Source organism: Epinephelus fuscoguttatus, linkage group LG19 (assembly GCF_011397635.1).
Source record: "Epinephelus fuscoguttatus linkage group LG19, E.fuscoguttatus.final_Chr_v1".
Lineage (NCBI taxonomy): Eukaryota > Metazoa > Chordata > Actinopteri > Perciformes > Serranidae > Epinephelus > Epinephelus fuscoguttatus.
The window spans coordinates 19,282,838-19,295,307 of record NC_064770.1 but is presented as its reverse complement, the minus strand read 5'-3'; the positions used below and the strand labels follow the sequence as shown (position 1 = coordinate 19,295,307).

Below are 12,470 nucleotides of genomic sequence, written 5' to 3'. Positions count from 1 at the left end.
TATGCAAGTATACGGACAGTTCCATTTATGATGCACACAAACCCATGGTTAAAAAGCAAGTACATCTCTAGCCTAACAGGGGCACAACAGCGCAGATGGAACAGGAGCTCTGGCAGTGACAGGGATGAGGAGAAGCTTCACTGTTAGCAATGATAGGTAGAGACAACCTGTGCGGCTCTCTGGCCTGGCTGTCTGGAGCTCTACTGACAAGCTATACCATCAAACTTTCCGAACAATATAACAGCTACATATGCGAGAAAGTTTCAATAGTAGGGTGGGCATCATATTCCTGTCACTTTTTCTGTTTGTCTCCAGTGTGTTTGTGTGGGAGTGTTTCTCCTGAAGGCTTGTGAATGGGGGGGATGTGGACAGTTAATTACATTTGCTATTTGGAACAAGTCAATGAGTGTCAGTGGTGTTCTGGCTGACCACAACTGATGTGGCCATTATGACCCAGACTTCAAAGAGATTTGAGCCTATCTTCAAAGACAGCAGACCGTCTTGTTCTTTGAGCTTGTTTGTTTTCAGACACTGGTATTTCCTCTTTGGAAAGCAGCATCGTACATTAACCGGCCTGCAAAGGCACGGAGACAAAATAGCGTGGCATAGGCTGGAATACGGTACAGGGGGTATTGGAGCTGCTGTAAAATCTGATATAAAGAAAGCTCGCAGGAGATTTTGGAGGTGAGGAGTGAAATTCCTCTCAGCAAACAGTGTGCAGAATGAGCCCTGGGAGGAAAGTAAACACGTGGGAGAGCTGGCAGCCATGTGGGCGGTGTGCTCATGGAGGGAGAGGAAGACTTTGCCAGGGTTATGCCAACCATCTGCCACTTTGCAGGCATTCCTTTACCTGGAGCTGCTGATGACTCAATACAAACATGCACACACACACACACACACACACACACACACACACACACACACACACACACACACATTTATAAATACACAGATTAATTAACCAAAGCCAGAAATCTATCCTGATTTAACCTTTCAGACCAACACATGCAAAGTGATTTCAAAAGCTGACAAAAGTTTGCTTGTGTCTTTGATGCATCGGTAAAAAACAGAGCCACAGATCTGTCTAATGCAAATTGCAGAAAACGTTCCCCTTGCACCTCTGGTAACATTACCAAAGTGCTGATAAGAAGGAGGGTCTGAATCTGTTTAAGGACATCTGGGCTTTTGTATTTACAGCTGGCCAAAGAGAAATGTAATTTTATTATGCATATTTTCCCAGGGACCTTAGACATTCCAAGTCATTGTAATTCCATAAAGTTGGAAGTAAAACGTGTGTACCAAATACCCAGTTGACCATTTATACATCAGCTGCACATTCTATACAAATATGTCTTATATAATAAATATTTCTATCTAGAGATATGCTAATGTTCAAAACCCACATGCTCATCCCCCCAGCACTGTGCATAGTTTATGAGAGCATGAATAATCCATGTCGGCATAATGAAAATAAATAACATTGGTCGTCTTGAACATATTGCCTTGGCAGTGAGCCAACTGTTGGCTGTAACACTTTCCGTCCACAGGTCCTCCTGATCCATCTGAACAAAAAGAAAGTGGTCATGCTCTGGTTTACTCGCACTGCTAGCCTGGCTAACAAAAGCGCTTACTCTGGGGCCTGGAAGAGCTGTGCTAGATGCTAGGTCCTGTGCTGCGAGGGGAGGGTAGTGGAGCAGAATGGTGGCCCTGGGCCTCAGCAGGGCACCACACGGCCTGGAGCGCTGGCATGAGATCCACAGTCAGCCACATACACACATAAAACACACACACACAAATACACACAGCAGCGTTCATGCTATATGCTCTCTGAATATTTCTCCATTTACTGCTTTTTTTTTTTTTTTTTCTTCTCCAGACCTTTGCCGTGCATCCAGAGGCCCACTCGGTTTCCTCCCAAATGACAAGGCGGAGGGCTGATGGGACGCAAGGTTACTAAAACAGAAAAACCCACTTACTGTAGTTGTCCAGCAAACTAGGTCACAGTTCTGTTAAGTATGCAAGAATAACTGTGAGAGGAGTGTACGCACACACGCACACAAGCACACAAGCGCAGAGTCCGCGCACACACACACACACACACACACACACACACACACACACACACACACAAAACACACATGTCCAGGGAGGGAGTGAATGAGAGAGAGAGAGAGACGGAGAGAGAGCCTGCAGCATTCAGCAACGTTTCAGTGGAAACACAAGCAGTGAGTTATCTCTAATAACTTTATTCATGGTGAATAATCTCCACAAGACGCACTCTGTGACTTAACTGTGTTTTTACACTTGGCGTCTGCCGGCGCACAAACACATTGCACCTAAATGATTTGACATGTCCAGTAGAGAGCATCAAATAGACAAAAGAACAAAGCAACAAAGATCGGTGTTGTGCTTTATGGCCACCCAGGCTGTAAATGACATCATTGTCAGAAGCCATCATTCTTTGTTAGCTGTAGAAAAATATACTCCGCCATTTGTGAAAATGTAACATGTGGGACCGCAAAGCCAAACAAATGTGATGAGACAGCTAATACCAAATGAGCGTTTCCAGGCAACCAAAGCAAATGTTGTACTATTCAACTGTATAGAAATGAGAGATGGAGAATCATCTTCTATAATTAAACAGAAAGATTTTTTTAAGAAAAATAATAAACTCAAGTGAAGGCAATAAGAAGTAAACAAAACAGGAAATTGTTATTAGTGGATTAGTGCTTCCTGTTGTGAACCTATTGGCATTCCTGAATGGAAGGAAGTGGGCATGTTGATAGGGAGTCGCCCGTCTCCTTTGGAGAACTTAGTTATTTCTAACAACAATGCCACTCTATTGTAGCTACACACAATTACAACTGTGTATTACTCAGAATAAAGCTGTTGCTAAGTGACTTTACAGTAGCTACGGCCTTGGGTTGTACACCACTATAAATTCCGACTTATAAGCAGAGCACTGTGTGAGAAAATCAATAAAGCTTTCTGGATATTCTTACAGCACTAACTTTGTATAATAGTCCTTTTGAGATGGATAAAATTGTTTCTCTTCATGAGGAACAAAGATATGGCTACGACACTACAGAGTGAATTACTTCCATAATCCACATTTTATTGCAAAGACAATTCAATCTCATAAACAGAAATGTAAATTGATGATTAATGAAAATGTTTCTTGAAATAGAGGACTGTGCTATTTTGTTACTTTGACTGTACCACTTAAAAAGTTATTTGTCAAAGCAAAGCTTACAGCATCTATGTGTAGTGTGTAAGTCCTCTTTAGATCCTGTCTCGCTCCTGAATGCCTCGCAGCTTGAACTGCATCCGATTCATTTGCTGCATCTCAGTCAGGCCCCGAGGTCACTTCCTGTTACAGATGAGATCATGAGCAACAGACTGGGCCAACCCTGACACCCCGGACACATAGTGACCGTGATCGAACCCACTTTTAATATGCAGCAGGTCAATAAGGACAAATATAAAATCAAATCTGTTTGTGTGCCATATGTGCCAATATAATACACTGGTGCTGAGTTTGTAGTCGACCACCAGTAAAGGAGGCTCTTTAAGAGGTTAGTCTTTTCATTGAATCAGCTACATAGAAAGGATGAAATGGCGCTTCTGTCCGATATTACATCATCTCTCTTTTGATGGCCAAAATGGCCCTTTGACAAAGGCTCTTTATCACTATCTCTATCGTGTAGTATGCTGTCTCTGAGAGGCACTGCTTGGGTTATGGGAGGGATATCAACATGGACCTCTGATACTACCACTGAATGGCACTATACAATTACAGCTCTTTTTTTCCCAATAAAGTTACACAACCTAGAAAACAAGTAATGACTCATTTCTGATTGCAGATGACTACTGCCTCAAAACTGCACAAAACTCTTGCAGTGAAAGAGCCTTGAGGTAACAAACAATATGCTGAGAGTGTACTTTCCAGTCAAGATTAAACAACGTGATCAGCCAGAAACTATACAAAAGTGAAGCCAGAGGAGCAGTGAATCACCTGCCCCGTGAAGGCCACCCGCTCTGACATCTCCAAAGCATTGTCCTCATCCGCCAGGCCAGCGATTCAAAGCAACGAGGTGGCGGAGGAGGAGAGAAAGGAGAGGAGGAGAGGCTGCATTGGCATTCAACAGGGTTGCCTCCCATATCTCATGCTACCTGTCAGCTACCATATGCTCGTTTAGAGTCACGCGTGCATCCTTGCCAAGAGGTGCACATGTGCAAATGATGCACTGAATGTTAAAACAGGCAAAGACAGCTCTTGTTTACAAGATTAATATGTTCAGGGATACATTAATGAGTCATGCATAATATTCGCTTTTCAGTCCTTCTGTCAGCATTAGAATAAAGGTAGTCTCCCACAGCTGGGCCTTTTTCAAGTGTTGTGTCAGCGCTGTAGAAAGGTCTGGAAGCACTCATTATCATTCTGCTACAGTGGGAAAATGCACTGGCTTGTTTGTATTTATTTTAACCAATCACAACTGTCTTGAGCGGCGCTTAGCCCAGGATGTAGTGATGGTGCCCTTGCAAAATAGTATCATGGGGGACCTTTTTTTGGTGGGACACTGTCATTAAAATGGCTAACTTTGCACAAGGGAAAACACCACAAAAAACAGTAACATATGTGTCAAAAATGGATCAACATCAGGGCACAGAGCATCCTGTGACGGAGTCCTGTGTGTGTGTGACAGAGTCTGAGCTTTTCCCAGGTGCATTCACAAGTTGTTTTATCTGTTGTAGATCTTAACAACAATTCACAGAAAGAACAAAACAGACATGCCTTATTGCACAATCCAAATCTCTGTCAAAGCCCCAAAATATTGAAACCTGTAACACGCAGATAGCAAAAAGAGAGGAGCATTCTGGCCTAAATAGCCAGACAGTGGCAAGTTTATACCCACAAGCTGTGTCTTAATTTAGGGGTTGCATTTGAAGACTGAGTGCGTCACATCGGTGCCACCAAGGCCATCCCATTTCGAAGGCTCCTTCAAATGAGGCCGAGAAATGTAGCCTTCTTTCCCAGAATTTGGAGGATGCAATGGATGAGTCCTTCGTGGCTTAGCCTATCCGAAGATGCAGTGCGCACCAGAGATGATTATATATTAAGTTAAGTTAACTAACAGTTGTAGCTACTGTTGTTAATAATAATATTAATATTACTATTAGCTAATAGGACACGGCTTAAACAATCATAATTTAATAAGTTTATATGAAAATGGTCCTCCGTCTGCCTGAAATATATCAAATGGCGGTGTCTCCAGTGGTGATAAATAAATAAATAAATAAAAACAAAACATAGAGGGCGGCACGGTGGTGTGGTGGTTAGCACTCTCGCCTCACAGCAAGAGGGTTGCCGGTTCGATCCCGGGCGTGGGAGCCCTTCTGTGTGGAGTTTGCATGTTCTCCCCGTGTCAGCGTGGGTTCTCTCCGGGCACTCCGGCTTCCTCCCACAGTCCAAAGACATGCAGATTGGGGACTAGGTTAATTGGTGACTCTAAATTGTCCGTAGGTGTGAATGTGAGCGTGAATGGTTGTTTGTCTCTATGTGTCAGCCCTGCGATAGTCTGGCGACCTGTCCAGGGTGTACCCTGCCTCTCGCCCGATGTCAGCTGGGATAGGCTCCAGCCCCCCCGCGACCCTCAAGAGGATGAAGCGGTTAGAAGAAGATGAAACAAAACATATTATAACAATATCTGGGTCCATGATTTAGGGCTAACTATCTTACTAGCTTACTCCTTCTTTTGTCAAGAGCAGCTGGTTGCTAGGTAACAGTAATGTCAATGGCTCAGGGCAAGAACAGTTGGTGATGCAACCAGAAAATCCTCCGCTGACCAGACCGTCCCATTTCAGAGACCGTTTGGTGTGGCTGATGCGGTCTTTAAAGGGAATGGCCGACGTCGACCGCGAAGACCGTGTTCTTCAAAGGCTGGAACCCCTGAACTGAGACACAGCTACAGTCAACATCCAGTGAGTCAGTGTAGCGTAAAGGAGTACTGAAAGTGCCTACACATTTACATGCAAGCTTCTCACTCTTGTACACACAAACATTCACACACTAAAAATGTCTGCCTTTTGTCCATCTTCCTTTCCAAGTATCCAGCATGCAAGCTCATTGCCAACGCATTCACCTACTGCGTCATTTTATCAGATGAAAGTGAAAGAGAGAAGGAGTGAGACAATGCGGGAGAGAGAAAGCATCTTCAACTCATCCGCCAGCCCACAAATGGCTGCCATTTTCTGGTAATTGCATTGTGGAGTGGTGAGCTAAAGCCTACCCTGAAGGCATGAGCAGGAAGAATGCTATTACCATACACTCATGGTATTGGTGAACATCACACAGGTGAGTGATGCAGAGTGCGAAGATGGGGTGAGAGGCAATCTGTCAGAAGGTTAGGGCTAGAGACAGTGGTGCCCTTTTCAAGTATAAAAAGCTAATTCACGTTGTGTTTTCACCTTTCTTTCATGTGTGAAATTCACTGACAGACTTACAGACTTGTATCATGGAATCTGTTACCAAGCTGTCCTAGACCTAAATAGGGCAGTGAGTTGGGAATAGAGAAATAGGTCAAGAGAAATGGAGGGTGGGAGCTGGCTGGACCAAAGCTATCTTTCCTTGGCTTGTTTGCTATGTGTGAAGGCATCCAAAAAATGCATATTAAAAACAAACCCAAATACCTGCAAATGGATTTTTAATATCATGCAGAGGGTTTGCAAAACAGTGAACACTTGTATTAAGGGTGAACTATCAAATCTGATGGCTTACAGTAAGTTAACAAGAACATAATAATGTGAACACAAACACAAATGCGGTTATAATTTCTTGCACTTTACAGAGCTGTGACACCCTGTTGTCTCTCCCACTGTGCCATAACACATTTCTTTCAGCTATAGAGTATGCATGGCTGCACATCCTCCAGTAGAAGTCTAGCTCCATGGGGGTGATTGGTCAAGCTGATGATCACATGACATAGATCTCACCCAGGCAAGCAGCAGCAGCAGCAGCCTCAGAGATCCAGAGAGATGCTGACACAGCACACCTGATCGCCAACCCCCCACTGAAAAAGACCTTCAATCTCCATCACATATAAGACACACATAAAAAAGGACTCGTGGTAATACTGCCAGTGTAGAAACACTTGCCATTAATGACACGATAATACATGCCAGAGGGAGGTGAGTGGATTAAAAGTCTAACAGCTCACTTGTTATCTCTTAATGAAGACACACTCCTGCTAACACACACACACACACACACACACACACACACACACACATAGATTCTTGCGATCAAAGTCATACAATATCCAATAGTTCCTAGTATATCCAATCCATATTCGTCTTCTTGTGGTTTTGTGTTGTTTTGAAGGGACTGAGGACTGGTCAGCGGTATTAACGCTCCACTGAGACTGCCGAGGTTCATGAAGGTCAAACGCTCAAACCAAAAGAGTAACCCCCGCTCCTCTCCGAAGATGGGCAAAGCTTGAGTCAGCAGAATAGTACATCTGAAGCCTCAGTGAGTACAAGATGGAGTGTACCTAGGATCAGTGAAATCGTTAATGAACAGACTTTTCCCTGATTTGCTAATTTATTCCTGTCTTTGCAGGGTAACACTTATACTGGAGGAGCCTTGTTATTCCGCTCAAATTGCAAACCAGCGGAAAGAAAATGAAAAGACAGCGAGAGCTTAAATCCAGAGCATCTCCACTTCAGTCAACATAGCAGGGATGTGTTCAGCAACCATTAAAATTATGATGAAATTCTCCCTATCGTAGAAAAGGAACTCAAGTGTTGTGTAAAGTCAAGACAGGGAGAGGAGTAGAACTGCAGCATGACGGGAGTCTTCGGCGTGTGAATGTTTACATCAGGATGCCTCATTAATTCTCACATACACACATTTGTCTGACCCCCCCATCCCCCTTAACACACTAAGGTGTGTGTGCAAGGACACATGGATCCAAACACACTGTCGCTACATAATATATGCACACTCACACACTTCTGCTCTGCAGGTGGTACTATCCAGAGATGTTATCATCCTTCGTGGTTAGGGTGCAAATGTAGGAAAGAGATATTCAAAACGTAGCACAACACCTCTTTAACTCCTTTATCAATAGAGGAGAAGGTGACTAAGACTTGAAATACATGAAAAACAAGATGGCAATAAACAAGAACAGCATGCAGACCTTTAGGGAGCATCCAGATTGTTCTCTGCAAAACCATAAAAACACTTTTATTGGACAGATTTATTCGGAGCACCTTATGGTACCATGATTGTGTGTAATTTTAGCATTAGTGGACAGACATCAGGACCAAGAAGTGACTTGGGCCCAATCCCATTTATTATTTTTACCCATACCCCTAATTTTCAAGTACCACCTCGCCCCTCGGAACAGAGTTACAATGGGAACTGCCCATTGGTTCGACAGCCCATTGGTTCGACATCCCATTGTTCCGACCATATTAAACTCATTGTTCCGAAGTTCCATTCCGAAATCATCATGATGCCCTGTGGTTAAGGTCTGGTTAGGTTTAGGCACAAAAACCACTTGGTTAGGGTCAGGAAAAGATCATGGTGTGGGTTAAAATGAAAAAGAAAGTGGCAAACACATAAGCCGTGAGCCTGCTCCGCCTCAAGCCGGTCGCGGCGCACCATACGCCCGCCACGAGCCATTCAGCACCGCGGACAGTCGGACTAATGGGATGTCAAACCAATGGGCTGTCGAACCAATGACATGGACCCGTTACAATAGGGACAACCCTTCAAGACCCTTAAAGTTCTCGATGCCTACATTTGCGTGAACAGACGCAACGAGCGTTGCTACAGGCAACCCCTTGCTGTTGTCAGGACGCTTGCAATTTGTTCACAACTTAAGTTTCACGCTATCTATCAACCAAGTAAGACATCAAATAAAACAGAACACTGCTTCATGCACAGGTCACTAGCGGTGCTCTGTATGCTAATGTTAGCTGCCCATGCTCCTACTCTGCCGGTCTGCAGTAATATTCGAGTGGTGGTAACAAGCGCAGCAGTTGATGGACTTTAGTTAACTTCATATATGTCATATGCCATCAAAGGGCGGGAGGGATATGGAAACATGTGGGGCTGTCATGCCCAAATCAGCAATGACAACATAACACTAGCTGGCTGGCTAGTTACCAAGACATCAGCATAATAGCAATTTCATGCTTGTTAGAAAATTAAACTAAGATAATATGATGGTTATTGTCATTTTTCAATTTTTATTAAGGAAGAAAACACCTTGTGGGTTTCTTTTGTTTCTTGTGCAGCCACCTTGCCGATGATTTTTCATAACATTCGGTTTGAACTTGCATCCAAAGAGCCTTCATTTGGAGGCTCTTTGGATGCAAGTTCAAACCGAATGAACTTGCATCTAAAGAGCCTTCATTTGGAGGGCCCTGTACCCCTAACACTTCGCCCTACCCCTCTATCCCAACAAGAATCGGGACACCCTACCCCTAGATGTGGACATGCAAAACAGAGGGATGATGTCTTAATGACAGGGGCGAGGGGTGTGTTGGGATTTGGCCAAAGTAAGCTTTGTATGGTCTTGCTTCATTCACTGACATATAACAACCTAGCTGGCGAGGTCGCTATAGATGGCACAGCTTTTGCTTTCACTTTCTTTCCATTTCTCCCTGTATGACATGATCAGTGTTTGACAGTGCCCAAGGTCATCGGAGGGTCAGACGTGTTACTTCTTGCCCTGATCCAAAGCTCAGCTGAGGGTTTGAGAGATGCAGTCCTGGGTATGAACAGTAGGTACCATTAGCAGGGGGGCAGGACTGCTCAGGGAGAATGCTATTGCTCATTATGGCTTTGTGGTAAAGGCAGGCCACCTCAGCAGGTAGCTGTTCCTGCTCTTATTAGACAGACAGCTTTGGAAAACAGCAGTGTGCGAGGAATATTACACTCACAACAGCACCGGCATGCACTACATGTGGGGAGCGCATTCAAATAAGGCTGCGTAAGTGCAAACACACAAACACACAAAAGGAAGCAGCGCCTTCTCTGCTCATATAAAGGCCCACCACCCACCTGCCCACACACACATCCACAATCCCATCCACACACGTTAATGAGTCACACAGAAATGATTATAAAAAGCCTGTAGCCTGAAAAAGCAGCCTGAACCAACTGACAATGATAGCACCAACAGAGCCTGCAAGGTGTGTCCCCTCCCTTCTGAGTGCATGCCAGTCACTCACACAGCCTTGTAATAATAATGACCCACACCTCCTGGTCCTAATCCCCACCATACACTGAGCAGAGAACACCCTCTGGCCCGGCACTGCTTCACAAGCTGCTCTGCCTCCCTGTGAGGTGAGCCAACAGGGTGGGGGGGGGGTGGGGGGTGATGAACCCATGGGATCTGTGTAAAAAGGTCACAAAGCATCTATTTCTGAAGGTGGGAAGGGATTTCAGAGTCACTCAGATGCAGGGCAAGTACAGGACATGGAAGTCTGTGAGGAGAGGGATGGAAAATCCTCCCACATTAACCTCTCATTCAGTTTTTATGAACTACTGTGGCATCATTGAGCATTCTCTTTTAAATGCTGATGCTATTATGACATTATCATGACAAAAAGTGTTGTCAGATAATTGTATAATGCGGAACACGACCTTCAGGAATCCACGGACTTGATAACCCACGCCTAGGAGGTGCTTCCCTCCTCACAGCTGACATTACTGCGTAATGAAAACATTGCGCCTTTTTCCATTTTCCTTCACGTCGCAGCCCACACCGCATCCGTCTGCATCACGTTCACCTATTGACAGGTTCTGTGACAGGAGGTAAATTTAACCACACTATAACTGCACATATGCATGTTCTTCACACTCCCGGGGTGATACCTTGCCTCAAAGAGGGGGTCTACTCTGCGTGATGGTCTGTGATGCTGTCTATATTTAATGTATTTCCGTGGGCAGGTTACTGGGGCAATGCGCCTACACGCTGCCTATGCGGTAGCCTCTTCCAATGGACATTACGCATAGGAGCACCAACATGAACACGGAGTATTCTTTTGTTCAGCAGAATAAGTACGACTGCACTGACCATTGTCTAGTCCATATATTTAGCCTGATATCATGTAATGGAAATCATACTTGCATGGATGGGCTACGCATCCTATTGGGGCCATACAGGGGGTTTCTCTTCCCTTTGACTTGGCCCGGCGAGAATAGCGCACGGAAAGGGTTTGCTTACCTTCCCACCGTTTGGTTGGCGAGCTGTCGCATCCGATTGAATTGCTTCTTCATCTTGTATTTTCTGCGTTAACACCTACAGGGGGAAATATTCCGCATTATTTCTCTCAATATAACGGTCCGTGCTCCACAGAGGCGCAACACAAAATCCAGTCTGCCATGTTCTCCGTCCCTCATCGCAAGCTGCCGACGCCGAGAACTTATCCCACGATTACATATTTTCAAATGATTTTTTTTTAACATCTACATTTGCCCCACTGCCTGCGCAGGGATGCTGGAGCAATTCACCGCGGGCACTCACAGGCAGAGAGCGACAGCAGTGACAAGTAGCGGCTGCGCAGCAATGCAGTGTGGGAAATGTAGTAAATCATGGCTGATCCTCAATGTAGAATCCAATCTCGCCGGTTCCCAGAGGGCTTTGAGGCGTGATTAAATAGGCGTTTATGTTTAAATCCCATTTATTATTCTAGATTTCAGCTGTTGACTACAACAATGGAATTAGCTGCGGTATAATCTTGCCCAAATCCTAAACCAGCGGCTACAAAGAAATTAAAAAAAAAGTCTGCGCATGGGGAAACACAAATACGGCTGAATTTGGAGGGTTGCAATGTTAAAATTACACACATACACACACAAAAAAAAACAGAAAGAAAGAATTAAAAGGCAACATAATTCAGAGAAATTACAACAAATATATATATATACATTTACAAAGACATCATTCGTTTTCTTCTTCCTTTTTTAACAGTTATTACAATGATGTGATAATATTCACTATTTTATATTATAAAATAGAATAGAATGGCACATGTCCACAAAGGTGGTAGCAAGTGTCCACTGGGCTGTGATTCAGCCTGGCTAACATCTCCATCTAGTGTCTAATATGTGCCATTGCAACTAAAGGGTACAGTGATACTAATTCTTTATTTCAAAGTTAACAAACAGATCAAATATACTCTTGCATGCTTTAGTTAAAGTTGCTGCAATTATAATGTGATTGTTGATAATAATAAATACATGTTTGGAATAGCTGGAACGACAGGATGGTTGTAGCAGTACCACTTTCACCATAAGGGACGACCTGTGATTCATGTAATGCAATGAATGTGTGACCACTTCCATCCTGACCTTGCATGTGTGTGCAGATTTTATAGCCAAAACACTGATATCAGGTATGAAAGAAGGGGCAACTTATCATATTTTCTCTATTTTACAGTGACAGACATTGAGG

The 12,470-nt window shown here is 44.1% G+C and overlaps 1 protein-coding gene across 6 annotated transcripts in view; it reads right to left on the bottom strand.

Moving 5' to 3' along the window:
- The window catches only part of arhgap44a (Rho GTPase activating protein 44a), a 38,169-nt gene extending 26,564 nt beyond the window's left edge, over positions 1-11,605 (bottom strand). For 3 of the 6 annotated variants that reach the window (XR_007447994.1, XM_049562159.1, XM_049562160.1), the window contains exon 1: positions 11,241-11,603. Coding sequence is in view for 5 of the 6 variants with exons in the window: in XM_049562159.1 (XP_049418116.1) it covers positions 11,241-11,293 (53 nt within the window). In the remaining variant the exon portion in view is untranslated. Of the gene's footprint in view, positions 1-11,240 lie in introns of all 6 variants that reach the window. The other 3 variants (XM_049562161.1, XM_049562162.1, XM_049562163.1) reach the window with 3 other exon arrangements.
- Positions 11,606-12,470: the final 865 nt, after the last annotated feature.